The sequence below is a fragment of the Conger conger genome, chromosome 7 (assembly GCF_963514075.1).
Source record: "Conger conger chromosome 7, fConCon1.1, whole genome shotgun sequence".
NCBI classification, from domain to species: Eukaryota; Metazoa; Chordata; class Actinopteri; order Anguilliformes; family Congridae; genus Conger; species Conger conger.
Window position 1 is genome coordinate 7,370,991 of NC_083766.1, and position 23,838 is coordinate 7,394,828.

A 23,838-nucleotide genomic window follows, 5' to 3' on the forward strand; every position below is an offset into this window, starting at 1 on the left:
GGTTCTCCTCCAAAATATGGGCCTGCCAGCAACTGCTTCTTTTTCACTCCGGAACTGCAAACCACCCACGAGCAGATCAGGGGTGGTGCCGACTATGGCTTCTGGCAGTAGACAGCACTGACACGGATCAAATTTGTTACCAGACCATGATGCGCAATCATGTGCCACAAGCAGCACTTTTATGGAGTGAACCATTTTTACCATTTTTTTTTGCTTTGTCGTGGTCTTGTAACCCCATCTCTCATACGCACACTTACTGTTCACACACAGACGCACACACAGCAGAATATTATGAATGTTAGCCACAATAATGAAGCCCAAATTTAGAATGGCTACCTCAGTCATGAATCTTAAATGTGATCCACCTTCTCTAAAAAGCACTTTGTTGTTGTGCTGGCAGTTTACCCTTTATGAAATGTTTACATACACATTTTGACAAGCCCTTCATGTACTTTGTGATGCTGTGTTACGAATGTTCAACCATCCTCAACCATCAACCATGGACAAAAAAAACTCACATCCATTATTTTATTAAAATGATATTATAAAATGTGTTTCACAGTGATTGGATTTTTTTGACATTAGTCAAGCAGCTTATGATTTGTCCTTCCTTCTTCATCACACTTCCACTTTCATTTTTCTATTTCTGTCTATCTGAACTGTTTCAGGTGTATGAGAAGTTGCCTGTCAAGAAGTTGCTTGGCTATCCACGTATTCTCCAGGACAGGGATCCCTCTCCCTGCCTTTCCCTTACACTAGGGCACCCACATAGGTTTGACCACCCACATAGGTTCAGCCATCGACGGGAAAGGCATGCAACGGATCTCTACGGCATCTTTGAGGTAAGCATCTTGAATCCTGCATCGTGTTGGGCATCTAAATACACCTGCAGCTGAACCAGTTAATAATGGTTTGGTTTGGAATTTGAATGAATTTACTCGATGCCCAACTCAGTTTTTTAGTGGATCAGATTAAGTGTTGTATTGCTAAAACAAAATCACGGCATCCATGATAAAAACAAAGGTTGAGTATGAAGTCATTAGCCAGGTGCTGTCAAGATTATATGACTTGCTTGTATATGCATGGGACAGTTATATTCAAGAAAATAGCAGTACAACATCAGTAACCTGATGAACCACTGTTATTAGTAGTAGTGATATTTCTGCAATGCAAATACTTTTCTTGTAGATGTAGTAGTGTAATAGAAAAACAACCAACTGTCATGACATGCATGCTGCTTGTTCTGAGTAATTGAATCATTCATTGAAAGGGGCGTGTTCAAAATAATAGCAGTGTGGAGTTTAATTTGAGAATTCATTTATTCTGTGAAAAAAACAGGTGTCATTAATTGTCCTTTTATTAAAGAAGGGAAGCAAATGTTTCACACATTGTTATAAAATATATTTATATACTTCTGAATTGCTAAGTAAAATTGGCCGGAGGAACAACGTCATTTGATTAATAACTTGATTGAGAGGGGAAAACGTATAAAGAAGTGCAGCAAATTATAGGATGCTCAGCTAAAATGATCTGAAATGCTTTAAAATGGCAACAAAAACCTGAAACAAGCGGAAGAAAACGAGCAACTACTGTTAAAATGGATCGAGCCAAGATTCAGCCATTCATCAGCTCCAGAAAGATCAAAGATGACAATTACCTGTAAGTGCTGTTACAGTCAGAAGACGTTTGATCGAAGCTAAGCTATCAGCAAGAAGCCCCCGTAAAGCACCATTGTTGAATAAAGGGCATGTGCAGAATCTGTTACAATTTGCCAAGGAACACATCGATTGGCCCTAAGGGAAATGGCGTAACATTCTGTGGACTGATGAGAGTAAAATCGTTTTCGGGTCTAGTGGTTGTCGACAGTACGTCAGACGACCCCCGGGTACTGAATTCAAGCCACAGTACACTGTGAAGACAGTGAAGCATGGTGGCGCAAAAATAATGGCATGGGGATGTTTTTCATGCTAAGATGTTGGGTTCGTATACCAGGGCTCATGGATCAATTTGAATACATCAAAATACTTGAAGAGATTATGTTGCCATATGCTGAAGAGGAAATGCCTCTGAAATGGGTGTTTCAACAAGACAACCCCAAACACACAAGTAAGCAAGCAACATCTTGGTTCCAGACAAAAAGGATTGAGGTAATGGAGTGGCCAGCTCAATCCCCTGACCTCAACCCCATTGAAAACTTGTGGCGTGATATTAAAAATGCAGTTTGTGAAGCAAAATCCACAAATTCACAGGAATTTGTTAATTCTGGGCTGAAATACCTGTTTCTATATGCCAGAAGTGGGTTGACTCGATGCAACGCAGATGCACAGCAGTTATTAAAAACAATGGTCATGCAACTAAATATTAGTTCATTAATTTGAAGTGATGTTAAATCTTGAAAAAATTATCCAGTTTATACAGTTTGAAGAGAGTTTGAAGAGAAAAATGTCAACACTGCCATTTTTTTTTATTATTCCTTTTGTTTGCTTCCTGTAAAAGAATAACGCAGACTTGATAAAATTTGTGAATGCTTTGGTTTGGAATTGAATGTGTAATGTTTCCACTACTTTTGAAATATTGAACTAAAAGCTATAAAAAAATATTTGCACTTTATTCCCTTTTTTAACGCACTGCTATTTATTTAATCACAACTGTATATTGAAATATAAATTCATTTGTTTGCCTTATTACTATTACGTGTCTTAATCTGAGGTTGTTTAATGAATCTCCAGCTATGTAGGTGGATAATACATGGCATGGAATCAGTGCCAGCTGGTGAGCCAAAAATTGGCGGGGCACAAAACCTTCCTTTAAAATGATTATTGCACTAGCTGTTTTAAGCCATTTTCCTTGATTTGCAACCGTGATTAAATCGCAAAATACTCGATGCCATCAGATATAGCCAACAGTGCCAACGCTTAACACATTGTTAATGAGAGAGGTCAGAGGAGAAGAGCCAGACTGGTCGAAGCTGACAGGAAGGTGACAGTAATGCAAATAACCACACATTATAACAGTGGTATGCAGAATCTCCGAACACACAATGTGTCAAACCTCTAATTGGATAGGATACAGCAGCAGAAGTCTAAAAAATAAGTCTAATAAATACCTAATAAAATGGTCACTGAGGGTATGTTTGCATTGGTTGGCACTTTCATTCAAAATGGCAAATTCCGAACCTCAATATCTCAAAACCAATCTCAATGCCATTTTGCAGGTATTGCTATTTTGCAGCATTTCTGGATACCCTTTAAAAATTTGCATGAAACATTAAGCCTTTTTTTAGGTTAAAATAACAACGGATCCTGACACAAGACCACTCATTCTATGGGTAATTCAGAAATTTGTTCTGTTTCACATTTCTGAATGGTACAAACCTCTTCTTTAATTTAAGTCTTCAACCATGTGTGTGCAGTAATATTTTGAGATATTGAAACTTTTATACGACTAGTCCAAATCCGGTGGAAATTGCCCTCTAGGGGGGATGCAAAGTGTAAAGGGTTAACTCTCTCAGACCCGCATTATGTTCCAGCTCTGAGAAAAATATCACTTGCACTTCTCTAAAAAAATAATTTTAATAGTTTTTTTTTCATATTATTTTTTTTGTCAATGGACAGTAGGACATAACAGTTACAATATCTGTAGTGAGTACCTCAACATTAATAAGGAAATTGTACTAACATCTAAGAAATTAAAACATCGTGCACACAACACTCACAGTGAAGTATTTGGCAGTGACACAATTTCTGTTGGTTTGGCTCAGTATTCCAGCTCATTGGATTTGAAATTAAATGAATGATTAAATAAAATTAAATATTAATGATTAAGTGTATAATTTCAGGTTATTTACATTCATATCATGTCTGTGTAGGAATTACAGCCCTTTTATACATAGTGTCCCCATTTCAGGGCACCATAACATTTGAGGTGCATGGTTTCAGAGGTGTTTCAGATTAGTCTGGCATGTTTAATCAATTCCTTAGTGCAGGAATACGAGACCCATTTGTCAACATGAGGACCAGAGTTGTGCCAGTGAAAGTCAATGATGCCATTTTGAGGCTGAGAAGTAAGAAAAAACGGGAAGCAATAGGCTTACCAAAACAACATAATTGAGAAGAGAGTACTGATGCCCTCAGTAATCACAAAGGGACTGATATGCCAAGGATGACCTCTACAGTTGATGAGCAATGAATTCTTGCCATAATGACAAAAAAAATCTGTCCGCCAGATCAGAAAAATCTGTCCGCCAGATCAGAAAAATCTGTCCGCCAGATCAGAAACCGAAGGCAGGTGTGGATGTGACCGTGACTACAGTCTGCAGAAGACTTCACAAACAGAACAACAGAACCTTCACTACAAGACGTAAACTACTATTTAGGAGCAAGAACAGATTGGCCAGGTCAGGTTTTTTTTTCAGAACAGTGTTGCGCAATTTTAGCTCACTACTTCAACTTAGCCTACTGCTACAGTGAAGGTTAGCTTAATTGTGTTCATATTAGCAATGTTTGCCGTCAAATAATGGTTCCCCACCCAATGAAATCAGAGCTGCCGCCAGTGCATGGGGTTGGGGGACAACATGTTTTTTTACTGTTTGCTTGTTGTCTCTGTCAATTTAATGATGAATATTTCAACTTTTCATATCTTGAAGGCAGTTGGTGTTAAAGCCCTGACCAACTCAGGCATGAAAAAACCTGTTCCCTGCTTTTCCATGGAGCTGGAGCTACACACTATGGCTTCAAAAGAATTTGCGTTTCCAGGAGGTATGATGAACTTTGCTTTTCCTCTTGCTGCTATGGTACTATAACATGGGGCGGCCTGTGCCTTAATTGGTCCAGTACTTGCCCCAGGTAGCCTACATTTACATTGAGCTAGCTGCCAAAATAAATATAGCACATTTTTAAAGGAGATTACACAGACTAATTGCATTAAACGGGCCAAAATAGTGCTTGTTAAAAAAGTAGTCCTGTCATTTATTAAAAAACGAAAATTTGCAAAATAGACAGATCGGGACCGCAATTGTTTTTTCATACCCAAGAAAATGTAAATAAGAGAAAATTGCAGAATGCAAAGTTCTGTTAAATCACTCATACAAGTGATTAAGTAAATAAGTTTATACATTTTAAGAATATGAAAATGTTCTTGCATGAGGACCAATGCATATCAGCTGATTGTAGGAGATTATATTTTATGTTTTTTACCGCCAGGGCTGGATTTATTTCTTTTTTGTAAGGAGGAAGCCTGTGGGAAACCTATTTATAGATAGATAAGATATCCTTTATTGAACCCTGTGGGTTAATTTGTCTTCTGCATTTGACCCATCCTAGTTACCTAGGAGCAGTGGGCAGCCACAATGCAGCGCCCGGGGAGCAATGTGGGGTTAAGGGCCTTGCTCAAGGGCCCAACGGCTGTGCGGATCATTTTTATTGTGGCTCGACCGGGATTCGAACCACTGACGTTGTGGCTCCCAGTCATGTACCTTAACCACTACGCTACAAGCCGCCAAGTGCATCTTGAAAATAATGTATTTAATATATTTAATTCAGTGGGTGTAGGCTATTCGTTGTCCGGGGTCTATGTTAGCAGTGTTCCTAAAGCAGGAAGACATTGGAACTGTGCACATATTTGTGTATTTATCACAAGTCATATTGTTCATGAGGTCAATCAGAACGATAACGATCATAAGTCGTTATTGCATATTGCACATTTTTCTCATATCGTGCAGCCCTAATAACAAGGGATGTAATGACTGTACATATCACCCGATATGGATGTAAATACCCTTAAATTAAAGGTGACAGTCTGCACTGTAACCTCATATTCGTTATTTAATTTGGAGCCTTAAAAACTGAAATTGTACCACTGTCCAAATACTTACAGACTGTAGATAATCGTAGAAGCTTTTAATCATAGCTTTTTGACTTTGTAAAAATGAGGCAAAATTATACTTTCATTTGCTGAAAATGTGTTAACATTTATTTGTATTTTGTATAGGCGGCACGGATGGTGCAGTGGGTAGCACTGCCGCCTCACAGCAAGGAGGTCCTGGGTTCGAATCCCCGTCGGCTGGGGCCTCTCTGTGCGGAGTTTGCATGTTCTCCCTGTGTCTGCGTGGGTTTCCTCCGGGTACTCCGGTTTCCTCCCACAGTCCAAAGACATGCATGTTAGGCTGATTGGAGAGTCTAAATTGCCCATAGGTATGAGTGTGTGAGTGAATGGTGTGTGTGCCCTGTGATGGACTGGCGACCCATCCAGGGTGTATTCCTGCCTTTCGCCCAATGTATGCTGGGATAGGCTCCAGCCCCCCTGCGACCCTGTTCAGGATAAGCGGGTTCAGATAATGGATGGATGGATGGATGTATTTTGTATGTATTTATTTGTTTATTTTCTCTTTTCTTCTTTTCAGGAGGTTTTCCGAGGCAATCTGCTGATGCTAAACGCATAAGGGTAAGTGGAGGTGGTCCCGGAGTGGCAATTGAACCCAAGGAAACCATTCGCACGTTCTTTCCAGAGACCTGGATTTGGGACCTGGTACCGGTAGGGTGTGTATCATTAACCAAGGGATCCGTCCTACAAAGCATTTAGCCACACACTGGATAGATAGATACACCCTAGGATATATGTCTGACAACTGCCTTGAGCTATTGATTTTCAGCCATTTATTCTAGGTTATTTTAAATCTTCCTGTTCACTCTTGGACTGAGAACTGTACTTTCCTCTTGGGTCCGCAACACACTTTATTTGCACTTTATTGTGTATAACAGTGTCTGCTAAATGACTGTAATGTAATGGTTTATTGTTGTCTTCTTCCGATTGGTTATGCTCCTGTAATGGTATTTTAAAAGTCATTTGGATCTAATTGTGATTTAAAAACTCTCATTCAGATGTAATTAATTCAACATTTCATATGCAACACTTCTTCGCTAAGTTTCTGTTATGGCTTTTGTCCTTATCATAGATTGATTATCTATTCTCTAATATCAGAATTTCCCACGATATGGTATTTTGGGTTTTTAAAATTCAGATTAGATTATAGATTTTCACCAGTGTTTAAATCATCTGCATATCCCGTGCTATTTACTTCAATTAATGCCATGGTCTTGGTAAATACTCAATTCTGTTTCTTCAGGTTAAGTTTAATCACTATTCTAAATTTTTGTTCAGGTAATGCAATGCTATACATGGCTAGGTAACCATAGGTCTAGTTACTGTATACTGTCACTGAGTTACCTAGGCAAAAATGTTCAACAAAATATGTGAATGCTCCTATTTTTCAGGTCAGCTAACCACATATTGCACTCCCTTCACAATAATGACAATTATTTGTATTTTTTGCTGAGCTAACACTATTCTGCAGGCATAAGATAGCCAGCTTTCCACCGTAACAGACAAGGAAAGTCAGCACAAATTGACAGCATTTCCTGAGGTGCTCAGCACCTTCTCCTCTCTTCTTACAGAGATTCAGGCAGAGTAAAAGTGGAGCAAACCATCCCGGACACTATTACCAAATGGGCAGCAAGTGGATTCTGCAACTCTCCCGCAGGATTCGGGCTGGCCACCAACACAATCCTCACGGCCTTCCAGCCCTTCTTTGTGAGCCTGACGCTGCCATACTCTGTCATCCGTGAAGAGATGTTCCCACTGAAGGCCACAGTCTTCAACTACCTCTCCAAGTGCATCATGGTGAGCCACTGCTCGGTGCACAGCCATGGTTATACCACGGCCCTCTGCGGTCCCGACCAGTAAGAGCAACAAAAAACCCACAAAAGCAGTACCTGTACTCAGTGAGCACTTTATTGCATACTTATTAGCACTCATTAGTACTTATTCATTAGTCGTATTAGTCTTCTGCTGCTGTAGTCAGAACTCTCCTCATATCGCTCAGGCTAGCCAAGGTAGGTTCCGTGAGATCTGTATGCTAACGTTACAGTATTTTTGTTGAAGTGTCATGTGATCGCCTTCATGGGTGGCTGCCCATACACCAGTCTCTGTGTTCAAGGGTGGAGTTTCAGTGCCCGTTACCTTCTGGGTAACACAGACTGGAGATTCAGGCTAAACATGTTCAGTGACGTCACTGGACGTGTTTGTTTTGAAAGTTTAGCCCCATATTTAGAACCAGCTTCACTGGAGAATAGGTTGCAGCAAGCAATATACTCTACACCACACAATGGTGTTCATATTGATTAAGAAAACTATTGTAAACTGCTAGTTAAGAGTAACAGTCATGTGAAATTTCATACTGCGTCATTTGGTTCAAGTTCTCTTTATTTCTGGAAATATGACACATTAAATTAGCATGTGAGATATACCTGTTATTGGACTTCTGTGCTGGTCATGGATTGTCGATAACAAACACCATGTTCGAGCATAGGGTAGCTCATAAGTGTACTTGGTACCAGAGCACCTTAGGCCAAAGATCGATGATCGACTTTGTGGTCGTATCATCAGACCTGCGGCCGTATGTCTTGGACACTCGGGTGAAGAGAGGAGCAGAGCTGTCAACTGATCACCACCTGGTGGTGAGTTGGATCAAGTGGCCGGGGAGGCTGCCGGACAGACCCGGTAAACCCAAACGTGTAGTGAGGGTGAACTGGGAACGTCTGGCGGAGGCCTCTGTTCGCGAGGTCTTCAACTCCCACCTGCGGAAGAACTTCTCACGCATCCCGGGGGAAGCTGGGGACATGGAGTCCGAGTGGGCCATGTTCAAAGCCTCCATTGCAGAGGCGGCAAGCAGGAGCTGTGGCCAGAAGGTCATCGGTGCCTGTCGGGGCGGCAACCCAAGAACCCGCTGGTGGACACCAGCGGTGAGGGAGGCCGTCAAGCTGAAGAAGGAGGCCTTTCGGGCTTGGCTGGCCCGGGTGTCCCCTGAAGCAGCAGACAGGTACCGGGTGGCCAGAAGGGCTGCAGCTTCGGCAGTCGCTGAAGCAAAAACCCAGGTATGGGAGGATTTCGGGGAGGCTATGGAGAAGGACTTTCGGTTGGCCTCGAGGAAGTTCTGGCAAACCATCCGACGACTCAGAAAGGGAAAGCAGGGCTTGTCTCAGGCTGTTTTCAGCAGGGGAGGAGAACTGCTGACCCGGACTGGGGACTGAACCCGAACAACACGTCCTCTGTGGAAGAGGCAGAGCCCGAAGACTCGGCGGAATCTGCACCTATATCCCTGGCGGAAGTTGCTGAGGTAGTCAAAAAGCTCCTCAGTGGCAAGTCGCCGGGTGTAGATGAGATTCGCCCTGAGATACTGAAGGCTCTGGACATTGTTGGGCTGTCTTGGCTGACACGCCTCTTCAGTGTCGCGTGGAGGTCGGGGACAGTACCTGTAGAGTGGCAGACCGGGGTGGTGGTCCCCATTTTCAAGAAGGGGGACCGGAGGGTGTGCTCCAATTATCGGGGTATCACACTCCTCAGCCTCCCTGGGAAAGCTTACTCTAGGGTACTGGAAAGGAGGCTCTGACCGACGGTCGAACCTCGGATTCAGGAGGAGCAATGTGGCTTCCGTCCTGGCCGTGGAACAGTGGACCAGCTCTTTACCTTGGCAGGGTTGCTGGCGGGGTCATGGGAGTTTGCCCATCCAGTCCACATGTGCTTTGTGGACTTGGAGAAGGCTTTCGACCGTGTCCCCCGGGGACCCCTGTGGGGTGCACTGCGGGAGTATGGGGTACCGGGGCCGTTGTTACGAACCATCAGGTCCCTGTATAACCAAAGTGAGAGCTGTGTCCGCATTCTCGGCACAAAGTCAAGCACGTTTCCTGTGGGTGTTGTACTCCGCCAAGGTTGCCCCTTGTCACCGGTCCTGTTTGTGGTATTCATGGACAGGATCTCAAGGCGCAGCCGAGGTGAGGAGAGTGTCCGGTTTGGTGACCTCAGAATCACATCTCTGCTTTTTGCGGATGATGTGGTTCTGCTGGCTTCATCGGACCGTGACCTTCAGCACGCACTGGAGCAGTTTGCAGCCGAGTGTGAAGCAGCCGGGATGAGAGTCAGCACCTCCAAGTCCGAGGCCATGGTTCTCTGCCGGAAAACGGTGGATTGCTCCCTTTGGGTTGGGAACGAGTCTTTGCCCCAAGTGAAGGAGTTCAAGTATCTCGGGGTCTTGTTCACGAGTGAGGGTAGAAGGGAGCGTGAGATTTACTGGTCGATCTACGTCCCAACCCTCACCTATGGTCACAAGCTTTGGGTAGTGACCGAAAGAACAAGATCGCGTATACAAGCGGCCGAAATGAGCTTCCTCCGTAGGGTGGCCGGGCTCAGCCTTGGAGATAGGGTGAGGAGCTTGGACATCCGGAGGGAGCTCGGAGTAGAGCCGCTGCTCCTTCGCGTCGAAAGGAGCCAATTGAGGTGGTTCGGGCATCTAATCAGGATGCCTCCCGGGCGCCTCCCTTTGGAGGTTTTCCGGGCTCGTCCAACTGGGCGGAGACCCCGAGGGAGACCCAGAGCCCGCTGGAGAGATTATATATCTCTCCTGGCCAGGGAACGCCTCGGGATCCCCCAGGAGGAGCTAGAATGCGTTGCTGGGGAGAGGGACGCCTGGAATACCCGGCTTTGCCTACTGCCACCGCGCCCCGACTCCGGATAAGCGGGTGATGATGGATGGATGGATGGATATACCTGTCTGGACAATGACTAGGGAATGTGTCCTCAATGGGCTAACAGACTGTTCTCATCTTCAATTCTCCTTCTTACCATTTGTGTTTATCCTGTTTCACAGGTGCATGTCAGCCTGAGAGAGTCGGCACAGTTCACAAGCCAGCCGTGCGATGGCTGCCAGTATAAGCGATGTCTCTGTGGCGAGGAGAGTGAGACCTTCACCTGGATCGTCACCGCCACCACTTTGGGTGAGTCACAGTGCCCCCTCAGGTTGGCTTATTGTGGGTTCTACACGTGGCTTAACCTTTAGTTAGGAAGATAACACAAGAATCAATTGTCGGTTAGAAATGTATATCCATGAAGCCAGTTAATTAACCCCCCTTTCACAAGACTGCTCCCCTTTCCATTTGTGGCTTTACATGAGGCTCTATCATACCCTCTCTAAGGTCGGGTGAACATTACAGTAAGTGCAGAGGCCCTGAACACTGAGGAGCTATGTGGCAATGAGGTGGTCACCGTGCCAGAGAGCGGACAAATCGACACTGTTGTCCGTACACTGCTTGTGGAGGTGAGACACCACACAGCCATCTATGATCTATCTATAATTGAGTCTTTTTAAGTCTTTTTAAAATTGCATTTATTTGAATTAATGAGCAACCAAATTAGATAGTAGGGGATTTAACATACATATACAAATGAGCAAATCATAAAAAAAAACAATGAACAATCCCAGCTGTAGCTCAAGAACCCAATGTCTGATCCTCACCAAATTTGGTACACAGATGTAGTCCATACTTATGTGGACACCTGTCGATTTTGGCAGGCAATACTCTAGGTGACACTAGAAGAAGCAAATAAGTTTAAATTCCTGTTACTCTTAGGGGGCGCTATAGCAGCTATATCATAAATGCAGGATTTCAAAGAGTGTTGCTCTTTCGCTGTGGTTAATGGAGAATCCTAAATCCTAAAGTAGATCCTACTCCTTCAGATGAACGACTTTTCTTTAAGAAAGAATGTTGGCAACTATTTCGATTTTTTTTTTTCTACAAAATTGATCCCGTTGACAAAGAGGTTGAGGTTTTAGACATGGTGTGTTTGTGATGTGCACTGATTCTGTGAATATGCCCTGATTTGTGTCTCTTTTTCAGCCTGAGGGCACTGAACAGACCATCAGTCACAATGCACTGCTGTGTCCTCAAGGTCTCACCTTTTCCCTCTCTCCTACAACTGCAAAAATATCCATGCAAAGCTGGAACAAATCAAGAACAAATTTAGATTGTTATTGTAGCATGAAGATGCTCTTTCAAAAAACAGGAAGTTTAAAAATGATCCTTGAATCCTTTTTTCAAATATATTTTTTCCATTTATAAAATGGAATCATTCCCTTAAAGACGTCAATTACATGACTGTGGAATTATTTCTCAGCAAACTGCTTTAGAGTGCAGTGATTTCTGTAAAGCTGGGTGGAGCTCTTGATTCTGTCTACCTGTATGTTGCCTCTCACTCCACCAGAGGAAGCTGTGGAGAAGGATGTTTCTCTGGAGCTGCCAGAAGTTTTTGTGGAGGGTTCTGCCAAAGCCTTTCTTTCCATCCTGGGTGAGCAAACTCTCCCTTCCTTCTCAGCATTTTATACTTGAAATAAAGTTCTACTTCAGGATGGGCACCTGTCTGACCAGCAAACAAAAGAAATGCAGGTGGTGGTACTACTTGAACCCTTAACATTGCATTCCAGATACCTCCCATTTATGACCTTCCAACTAGGAAACATACATTGGAATGGTCCGTTGACTCGAAATTACGAGTCGGAAAGTCTGGCTCAGTGTCTGGCTCAGAATTACGAGTTGTCAAGTAGGAGGAAACTGACATTATTCAAACTGAAGTGCAATTACCTAAACTTCAATTATACTCCAATTATGGTAAAGTATAAAATAATACTATTTTTTTATATGGGATTAGTAATCCTTTGATGCTCTGGCCTTAAAACTTCCTTTCCAAAATAGGTTTTTGATAGGGGACTGCTAGGTATCCCAAAAAAATCCCATTGTTCAATGACATGCTTTCTATTTTGATGGCTGAAACACATAAAAAGTTAATTGGAAAAAATTGTAATTATTAAGTATTTGGTTTTTAAAATATATGGAAAAACATATACTATCATATCCTTCATTAGATCAATTATATGAGAAACTATTAAACTAGAAAGTTAAGGAAATTGAACAACAGAACATAAGATTAATGACAAAAAACTTTGAAAAAATACCCTTTGACCCTCCAACACTAGTTTAGATGTAATATAGTTTGTTGCATTTATGGCAAGCAATTCTAATTATACCAGCGTGTTGGGTTGCATGGATATGGGTGTGAGCGAGTGTGTTGAGGTTGATACGGGATGACTTGTTGGGATTTTTTGGTATATGAATGTCTGTATTGACCAGGTGTCTGCCTACTCTGACAGGCGATCTGATGGGCCGTGCCATGAAGAATCTGGACAGCCTGTTGGCTATGCCATATGGCTGTGGAGAACAGAACATGCTGCTTTTTGCCCCCAACATCTATATCCTCAGGTACCTGGAGACCACAGGACAGCTGACATCGAAGATCAAGAACAAGGCCATTACCTTCCTGGAGAGTGGTGAGAGGGACATGGTTGGGCTCTAGAGCTAGTATCTCATTGGCTGGCTATTGGCTATATGTGCTCAGATTGCTTTAACAGCATCTAAGCACATCCACACAGAGATTATATGTTTATCTTCTCTGTAGCAATATACAAATGGGGGGGGGGGGTACCAGCTTCTCAGTAATCTTGGTTTTCTGCAGGATATCAGCGGGAGCTGAACTACAAGCATAATGATGGCTCCTACAGTGCCTTTGGAGAACGTGACTCTTCAGGGAACACCTGGTTAGTCTGAGTGTCCACCTCAGTCTCACACAGAGGAGGGAGTCCCATCACCGCTCTTCACCTGCGCACAGACACAGTGAACACCATTACAGTATGAGCAAGCGCAATGTGTGTCATTACTAGGGGTTGTCTCATGAATTTTGTTGCAATCCAATACTTTTGCTCACCTAATAATTGGGTGGTCTGATTCAAAAGGTGATATGTTTAACAAAACAAGATTCAAATACCGGGAATTAAAAGCTAAAATTTGGACCTGTCATCTCATGTCCATATTTTGACCTCAAATTCAATTGTCTTCAGTGTATAGTAAAAACAACGGAATTGACCTTGCTGTTCCAATACTTTTTGAGGGGACTGTAAGTCAATATTGCAATGCAGTTGCTTTCTCTAATTTTGCTGATACTCAATACATACCATAATAAGTCACTTTAAGAAGCTCTAACTGGCAAGACACCACACACAAGATTTGACGTTTATCTCCCACCTGAGTACAGGGTTTCAAAGCTGACATTTGCAGTACCTGTATCTGTGTGTCCAGGCTCACTGCATTTGTGATGAAGTCTTTTGGAGGCGCAACGCGATACATCTTCATTGACCCAAAATACATTACCAGTGCCAAGGTATGGCTCAGCCAGCAGCAACAAGAAGATGGCTGCATAAAGTCTGTGGGGAAGCTCTTTAGCAATGGAATGAAGGTGAGCTGAAAGAGAATACACGGAAATGTACACACACACAATCACATATAAGCAGCTGCACAGACAAAAAGACACACACACACATAAATGAGAGGATGCTCTCTTCCATATTATACAGTAGCTCTCCCCCTGTGGATATGTTCATGCGATCTTCACGGATCTGCATATTTCATACTTACAGTACCTTCGATGTCTGTGTCTCCAGAACTCCCCAGTCTTTGCAATGGTATGTTGTGTCCACTTACAGGGTGGAGTCAGTGATGAGGTGATGTTGACAGCCTATGTTACCGCAGCACTCCTTGAGCTGGGCACTAACAGCACTGTGAGTACACCATCAAACCTGGACGACATCTGTACTGTATCTGTAATCTAGTGTTATATATCATGAACACTGATATAGTTGAGGCTAGCGAGGCCTGCAGGTTCTTTTACAGGAGTGATTTGGGTGTTTGATAAGACTTTTAATGAAAGAAATGAAATGGTAATTTTAGAAATGTGTTCCGTTTTTACTCAGGTTCCCTTTTTCTAATATTACATTCTGTCTAATGACACAATGAAACCATTCTGTGTGAAAAATACTAAATAATACAGGAAATCTGGAAAGGGGCAAATACCATTTCACGGCAGTGTACATATTCTTCTCATACTGCCCCATTTGTATCACCGATTCTGACCGATAGAAAAGACAAAACCATTACGTCATTAGGTGGCTTTATTGGTTATTATAATTTCTTTACAATTTAAAATCTTTTTTCTTTTTTAAAACACACTCAATAACACAAAATAATGATTTTCACAAAAACAGGCACTCATTTCAAAACTAGACAACAAATCTCATTTAAATGAAACCTAACTTTAGACAAAGGTGTGGAAACAAATGATGAAACAAATGAGAGAAAAAATCATGTCAAAACAAAAGGAAAACAAAAGGGTGAGTTTTAAGACAACCCAAAACGGGCAAGATTATAAAAAAAAGGGGGTCCATCTTGCTCGGGTTGAGCAGGTGTTGAGGACCTCTTGCCCCTCTTAGGGGCGGGTGGACTATATGACCAGTTCTTTCCAGTGGTCCACCCCCCATTTCTCTCTCGCCAGGGTCTTGTTAATGTGATTGTCCAACATCACGCTGTCTTGGAGGAGGTTTTGGAACCTCCTCCGGAGACTGATCAGGTCTACAGTTGTTTTTTGGTACACCTTGATGTTCCTCGTCTCCCACAGGACATGTTTTACGGTGTTAATTAACACCATGGCGTCATTAACAATGAGAAATTTAGGATTCAAAATAATGGCGTTATATTAAAGCGTTATGGAACGAGAACCGTGGTATATCGTTGTTATTTCACAAATTTCACAAAAGAAAGACAAGATAAACTTTAAAGTAATGTATTTTTAATGGAACTATGTTTTAAGGTAAATGTATTCTTCCGCTCAACAGCAGACGTTGGCTGCTACGCAACGGTATTGTAAACGTTAGCTATCAATAATGTATCCCCCACTCCACTATCAAAGTAGGAATAATGTATCACCACTGCACTAACCTTAGCTAAGCAACCCTTTTCCAATAATGTATAACCACTGCGTTAACGTTAGATAGCTTCCTAGTTTACGTTACACCAGAAGACACTGACACACACGTCATTTGTTTTTGTTGGAGACGTTTATCGGGACACTGCCAGATAACGTGCAGGGATTTAAACTCTATCGAGTCATCATTTACTTCGTCGGGGTTTGATGTGGTATTTCGATCCGAGGATGTTGCCTAAAAGTTGTATTTTGTTCGTTCCTGCTCCTTTCCAAATCAAAGGACACTTTAAACTCACTCATTTTATTTTACTTTACTTTGGTAGGCTATTAAAGGCGAGATGATGATTACGTAAAGTTACGTTCATCGCAAACTGACCACTAGAGACAATGGACCGGACCTATCCTACTTATAGTTGTGGTATTGCTATATACAGTAAATTGTTTATCCTGTTGGATACATCTGAAGAGAAATTCCATGTTTTGGTGTTCATACTTGTTGAGAATATGAATTTGTGGACAATCTGATATGTCATTTCATAGCGAAAGACTTTGCCAGCCGTTGTTTCATTTTTGGAGAATTTCCAAACTTCATGATTGTTGATTGGTTCAAATACAACCTTGCTCGTTCCAACGACCTGGCTACTAGAGGCTGCGTTGAAACAACAAATTGGGAAGGAATATGGAGCTACAGTTAGCTTCACTCGTTTCATTAAGTAATGAACAAAACAAAAGCAAAACAAAAGTAGAAAAGCTACTTTATCCATGGCTGGGTGGGTGTTAATTTCAAGCTCAGAATTAAAATAAAAATAAAAATTGAATGAAATTCAGTTAAAATTGAATATGGGAATATACTCTCACTGAGCACTTTATTAGGACCACAATACTGATACTGGGTAGGGCCTCCCTTCGCTCTCAAAACAATCTCAATTCTTTGTGGCATGGATTGCACACAATGTTGAAAACATTGTTTGAAGATTCTGTTCCATGTTGATGTGATTGAATCCCACAATTTCTGCTGATTTGTCAGCTGCACATGCATGCTGCGAATCTCCCATTCCACCACATCCCAAAGGATTCAGATCTGGTGACTGGGAAGGCCACTGAAGAACACTGAACTCATTGTAATGAGTTGAAACCAGTTTGAGATTACTTTTGCTGTGTGACATGGTGCATTGTCATGCTGGAAGTAGCCATTGGAAGATGGGTACATTGTGGCCATGAAGGGATACACACGGTCAGCAACAATACTTAAATAGGCTGTGGCATTCAAGCAATGATTTAATGGTATTAACGAGCCCAAAGTGTGCCAAGAGGACATTCCCCACACCATTACACCACTGCCACCAACCTGGACTGTTGACACAAGGCAGGTTTGGTCCATGGATTCATGCTGTTGGTGCCAAAATGACCCTACAGCACAAATCAAGATTCATCAGACCAGGCTACGTTTTTCTAGTCTTCAACTGTGCAGTTTTGGTGAGGCTGTGCCCACTGCAACCTCAGCTTTCTGTTCTTGGCTGACAGAAGGGGAACCTGACGTGGTCTTTGGCTGTTGTAGTCCATCTCTCTCAAGGTTCGACATCTTGTGCATTCTGAGATGCTGCTTTCTGTCAACTGGCCATTCTCTGTTGACCTCTCTCATCGACAAGGTGTTTTGATCCGCAAATCCGGAAGATCAGCAGTTACAGAAATACTGAGCCCATCTTGCACCAACAATCATACCACAGTCGAAATCACTGAGATGAAATTGTTTCCCAATTCTTATGGTTGATGTGAACATTAATTGAAGCTCCTGACCCGTATCTGCATTATTCTTTGCATTGCACTGATGCCACACAATTGGCTGATTAGATGATTGCATGAATGTGTAGGTTCCTAATAAAGTGCTCAGTAGGTGTATATGCTGCAAAATATAAGAGTTACAGTGTAGTCAAGCATGATGTTTTTCCATTGATTTATACAGAGAGTTCCTCTCTTTTGTGTGTCAGGATCCCATGGTGCACAGGAGCCTGTCATGTCTGAGACTGGCCTCAGATCAGATCAACAACATTTATGCCACTGCCCTGCTCTCCTACACCTTCACCCTGGCCGGGGACATTGTAATGAGGACTCGTCTCATTGGCCGTTTGGGCGAAGTGGCCATTATCACAGGCATCTGCCCCTCTCTCTCTCAGTCAACACTTTCTAGCACCACAGTTTATAACACCACAGGTTGCAGCTCTTCACTGTTTCATTGTCAGAGACACGTGCACCTTAAAAACTGCAGCTTGTTTCTTCCGTTTTCAGTGTTGTCAGTTCATATAAATGGGTTCAGGTAGGTGTACAGCAGTGGATTTGCACAAATATCTTTGAAAGTTTCTGTAGATAAAATCAAGGATAACTATACACAATTGCACAAAAAAATATGACCAATCTAATGTGATCTAAAAGATCCATTTTAATTGAGTATCTCCCTGATTTTGTTTCTAATGCTATAATCTAGGCATGAATCTAGTAACTGTTTTAATATTGAACATGACTTTATATGAGGAGTATAACATGCCAGTGTGTTTCTGTGTCGTACCATTATGAATTTGTGGGGTGAAATGTGTGGGCTGATTTATTTATCTCAAAGAGACTTTACCTTGATGGGGTGTCTCGGTGGCGCAGCCTGTAGAGCACTGACCGCCTGCTCATTGTGAGCTGCGACCTCGGCGGTTCGAATCTGACCGTCCGACATTTGTCGCATGTCTTCCCCTCTCTCTCGCTCCTGTTCTTCCTGTCTCTCTATACTATATACTGTCCAATAAAGCTGAAAAATATCTTTAAAAAAAAAAAAGGGGGCTTTACCTTGTTAAATGAAGGTTAATAAAATAAATGATGAATAGACAGACGTGTTATGATCTGTGCCTCTTGTTTTAGACAAAGGCCGTCACTGGGAGCGTGCTGGGGCTTCTGGAAAAGGCTCTCTAGCAGTGGAGATGACCTCCTACGTGCTCCTAGCACTCCTCTCTGGACCTCCCCTTGCTGACTTTGACTTGAGCTACTCCAGCTCTGTTGTTCGCTGGCTGGCCGACCAGCAGAACCCCTACGGCGGGTTCTCCTCCACACAGGTCCTCCATCTTTTTTCTCTTACATGTATTTCTCTTCTATATGTTTCTCATTTTAAATGTTTTGTTTTTTTAAATTTTGTAAGCCTGCATATATCTTTCCATCCTTTCCCCTTTTCTTCTTACCTCCCTCTTTTTATTCTCATCAGGACACAGTGGTGGCCCTGCAGGCTCTGACGCTGTATGCTGCTGCCACCTACAGTAAGGGAGGTGCCAGCACAGTGATGGTGACCTCTACAGGTGGATATAAAAGGCAGTTCCGTGTGGATGAGCACAATAGACTGCTCTACCAGCAGGAGCAGCTGCAGGAGGTGCCTGGAGTCTACAGTATTAAGGCCGAGGGCGAGGCTTGTGCATTTGCTCAGGTCAGCACTGGATTCTGTGGGAGCAGTAACTCTGCTGCTATCACTGCTGGGCACATTGCCACCTATGGTACTGGAGTGTAGATTAGTGCTACTATAGATCATACTTGTGATTGAAACAGTCAGGAAACAGCAGTGATGTGTCATCTTGTGACACAAAGGGTGTTCTAATCTTTTCTGTCTTCCTGAAATGTTTTTCTCTCTTTCAGATCTCACTGCAGTACAATATCCCCCCTCCTCCAGACTTCTCCTCCTTCACCATCAACGCCACGGCATCAGGGGTCTGCAACAGTACAAAGAAAACATCTCTCAGAGTTGATATACTTGTCAGGTGGGGTTTGCACACCAAACACAGACTTTTTTGTAAATATAAGGACTTTCATAACATCATAACATGGTTTGCTTCTGACCTGAATTTTCCTATAGAACAGCAAAGTAACTGCTAAAATAAAGTTGAACATTTTATATGAACTTACACCGATATCCTGTCCACAGAAAACTGTTATTTGATGTTGATTAAGCTAAATCTACAAATAACTGGTCAATAAACTGTACACTTATGATTGTAACAATAATAGGAATATAAATAGAAGGTATATTAAAGAATCATAACAGAAACAATGAGAATAATAAGAAGTATAATTATAATGAATTGTGTACAGTCAGAGAAAAGAAACAGAGCTCGATTTGTATAACAGGTACAATGGTGGGCGGGAGGAAACTAACATGGTGATCATCAGCATCCGTCTTCTGTCAGGATTCCTCCTTGATCAAAGCTCACTCATACAGGTGAGGAACTCTAAAAAGCTAACAAAAAGTGAGCAGCAGTTCTGCAGACAAAAACGCATTGTTAATGAGAGACGTCAGAGGTGACAGGAAGGTGACAGTGATGCAAATAACCACACATTACGACAGTGCATCTCTGAACACACAACACATCATAAGTATAAGTGGATAGGCTACAGGAGTAGAAGTTGAATAAATCCATAATAAAGTGTGTATATAGAGTGTATATTTGAAGCGACTATTAGTAAGTATACCATAAATAAGTATACCATTTTTAATCATTATGCTGTAATAATGTAATAATGTCTGCAGCTGAAAGCTAGTCCCACTGTGAAGCGTGTTGAAGAGGAAGAAGGTCATGTGATCATCTATCTAGATGAGGTAAGAGTTTGTGCAGAACAGTGTGGTCTATTCTACTGATACTGGCATTTATGAAGGTTCAGTTAACCCCTTAAGTCTAAGTGGGGTTTTTTTTTAATTCCCTACAAACCTGGAGGTCAATCCAAACAAGGCAGAAGTACAGAGATCCACAAAACAAGAGAAGATTCCAGAGAAGCAGGCAGGGGTCATAAATGAGAATCCAGAAAACAAAAACTACGAGAGAATGCTACAAGGGCAAGGGCTTGGGAATTAGGAGGCTAGAACAAGGGGGAAGGAATACAAGGGCTCGGGATTTGAAATCAGGTTGTAATTGAAATGGCTGTGGACTAGGGAGTAGACAATTGCACAGAATTAAGGAATGTAGTGATAGGGGAGAGCAGGTGCAAACATTTTGCTGAATCGAGGCAAGCAATTTAGGGATAGAACAGAGAGGCGGAGTTATAGAGCAGTATTGAAGTAGGGGTAGGGTTAGTCTGTTAGTTACGTGATTAAATTACAAATACCCAAAACTAGTGAATGTTAGTTTGTTAGTTAGACAAACATATTAGTGTGTTAATATAATTAGTACTGTGCAAATTCTATGTTAGATGGGATTAGTGAATTAGTGTTATCTACAAACATGAAATGGAGAGAAAGCAGGAAGTAAGAAAAAGCGAGACTTAAAAGGAATCGTGGAAAACCAGAAAATTCCGAAACCACTCCAATATTGAATCACGAAGACAGGAAAGTGACTCGGGCTCAGAACAACATAAAGACACAGACATCACAGGGGAAGACGAGTGCAAAGACTAATGAATGTAAACAGAAAACCAGACATGAACATGAAAAATAATACATTTACCAAAAACACAGAATGAACTAACAGACAAAAATCAGGATTGTAACACTAATTCTAAAAGCGTGACAACTCGGAGAAACATTGATAGAATATCCATTGTTTTACGAAGAATTTATCTGTATATAATCATTATTGTTTCGCTGTTGCATACTTCTACAAATGTATGTGCACATAGGAATCCTTTTATCTCCATTTTGTATAGGCTCTCAGGAGGAACACGGTGAGCTCACATACAGGGTTATCTGACCAGTAACCGCAATGCATTTGCTAAGTATATGCATACCCACCATCTGTGATCAAAATAGCTACAAGTTCTCCTCTCCTCAGCCGGCTAGGGTTATGGTATTGAAGTGCTGACTGAGAAACATTTTAGCAAATGACATTACGTTTTCAGCAGTGTAGTTTGTTAATGTTGCATAAAACAACATGCTGAGACTGTTACGCTTAGGCAAAAACAGTTCTTCAAATTTTATGCCAAAGAAGCTTGACATTTTAACATTTTAGAACAAAACCTGTATTTTGCGATGCCTAAATAGAAGACTTCTGTTGGGGGATTTCCAAGGAATCTCTGAGTAAATATTTCTGACGAACACAGTGAAAACACCTCCACAATAGAGGGTCTTTTCAGTAACGTGACCCCATTTTATATCAGTGAGCATCTAAATACATTCTCAAAATATATATATTTTTTATGCAGTATGCTTATAAATAAAAGTGCAAGCTTGCTTTTGAATAATACATTGCATGTGACATGTTTTTGAATTCTTGACGGGGGTTGTGTATCTTATAAAAACTTAAATCAATGGTCCTCAGTTAATATAATAGTATACAAGATGTTATTATTGTGATTATTGTACTTTTGTTTATTCTTGACCTGAGATGACAAGGGGAGGGAGGTAGAGGGACAGGTAGGGGATGTGACCGGTGGGGGGAAGCACTTTTTTTTCCTGGAGAATACTGTATTTTGCTTACAAAATTATCCAGTTTTCTACACCTCACAGGACCCATAATATCATTTCCATTTGTCCTTTTGTAGCCTTTTTGCAAATCTAGCTTAGAAAAAACAATGCAGAATGCTAATTTTGGGGGATACTTTCATCAAATTTGAAAGGGGATTGACCAGTGTTGAGGCTCTTGGTTTCTAAACTTAAAAACTCTTTCCCCGGGTAAAGCTATGGATATTATGCAACGGGCACAGTTGACGTTTACACTCTTCAGATTATTGGATACAAACTAGGGCAGCATGATATGAGGAAAATATACGATATGCGATAAGATTGTTGAATATTGCGATGACGATATGACTTGCCATAAGTAAACAAATATTGAATAGTGCACAGTTCTAATGACTTTCTGCTTTAGGCATACTGTTAACATAGACCCTAGTCAATAAATTGCCTTTGCCCCCTGAATAAAGAAAACAACATTATTTCCAACAATTGATTGAATTGATTGAACAAATTGCACATGAATCAAGAACATCAACTTAAATAAATAGTATTCATCACTGTTCAAGCAGTCTTTTGCGATGCATTTATCTTGCATGTTCATATTTAGATGAAAATAAATATAAAATATATTGTGCTGTCTAAATACAAACAGGAGTTTGTATTTGTCAACTAAAGTCAACTAAAATAGTCCCTTATGTCAGTAATTCTGATAAAGCCTGTCATGTCCTAGTAATAAATTCAACAGAATTGGAGGATATTGGAATGAATACATCCCCTAACAGTAACTGCTGGGAGAAAAGCATTGTATAAACAATGTGCAGTAGTACTTACATTCTATGTTTTTGCCTTCCTAACAGCTGAAGAAGATGGCACCCATGATATACTCACTGACCATAAACGAGGATGTACCAGTGAGGAACCTGAAGCCTGCAGTGGTGAAGGTTTATGACTACTATGATAAAAGTAAGATACCAGTACCTGCTCTCTCCAATTTACTCTCACATTTCTCCATTCAGGATTAAGGGACCATTCAACTGAAAATTCAGTAGTGCCCCCTCTATGATGCACTGGTATAGATCAGAGAGTTCACCATATGGTGCAAAACTGAACCCTATTAAAGGTGTGCATGCACTCAAATTACATTTACTCAAATGTTTTTTCATAAAATGTCTGGCAAATTTGAGTCTTGCCAGACATTTCTAACAGATTTGTGTTTTTAGCTACGTATTTCTATATACTGCGAATGTACATTTCAAATAGCTTTTTATTGATCATGTTTGAAGCAGCTTTTACTTTACATGTCAGTTATTTAGCTAGGACACACACACACATGTAATGCATCTTTCGTGTTTTCCTCTGGATGTGAGCTGCATACACATTCATGAGCTGTGTCTGAGTTTCCCCCACAACCTTACTACTTTTGTTCACCACTTTCATTGAGAGTAAATTCACCCTTACTCTTACTGGAGTTTTCAAACCATACTTAAAAACATATTGTAGCACAAGGTTGTTATATGCCTCTCCATGGGACCATATCCGCACCAAAACGAAAAGGAAAATGTAAATCGGCAAATACATTCCATTTTCATTCCGTATGTAAATAACAGTTTCAGTTTTTAACAGTTTTCAGTGCCTATTATTGTAACCGCATTATCCATGACAAAAATCAAACAGTCATGCAAAAACTCAAATCGAATTGAATTTGACTGAAAATGAAAATGCAAAGGGAAACAATGCAA

The 23,838-nt window shown here is 41.4% G+C and overlaps 1 protein-coding gene across 1 annotated transcript in view; it reads left to right on the top strand.

Annotated features, from left to right (window-relative positions):
- LOC133132606 (alpha-2-macroglobulin-like) overlaps nt 1-23,838 on the top strand; it is a 43,044-nt gene that overhangs the window by 16,954 nt on the left and 2,252 nt on the right. The window contains exons 16-34 of the mRNA XM_061248126.1: nt 669-842; nt 4,646-4,757; nt 6,401-6,536; nt 7,452-7,677; nt 10,700-10,826; nt 11,025-11,146; nt 11,727-11,778; nt 12,091-12,174; nt 13,034-13,210; nt 13,396-13,477; nt 14,016-14,172; nt 14,420-14,494; nt 17,682-17,844; nt 18,595-18,785; nt 18,932-19,147; nt 19,354-19,475; nt 19,843-19,933; nt 20,243-20,311; nt 22,957-23,062. Coding sequence (XP_061104110.1) covers nt 669-842; nt 4,646-4,757; nt 6,401-6,536; nt 7,452-7,677; nt 10,700-10,826; nt 11,025-11,146; nt 11,727-11,778; nt 12,091-12,174; nt 13,034-13,210; nt 13,396-13,477; nt 14,016-14,172; nt 14,420-14,494; nt 17,682-17,844; nt 18,595-18,785; nt 18,932-19,147; nt 19,354-19,475; nt 19,843-19,933; nt 20,243-20,311; nt 22,957-23,062 — 2,482 coding nt within the window. The remainder of the gene's footprint in view (nt 1-668; nt 843-4,645; nt 4,758-6,400; nt 6,537-7,451; nt 7,678-10,699; nt 10,827-11,024; nt 11,147-11,726; nt 11,779-12,090; nt 12,175-13,033; nt 13,211-13,395; nt 13,478-14,015; nt 14,173-14,419; nt 14,495-17,681; nt 17,845-18,594; nt 18,786-18,931; nt 19,148-19,353; nt 19,476-19,842; nt 19,934-20,242; nt 20,312-22,956; nt 23,063-23,838) is intronic.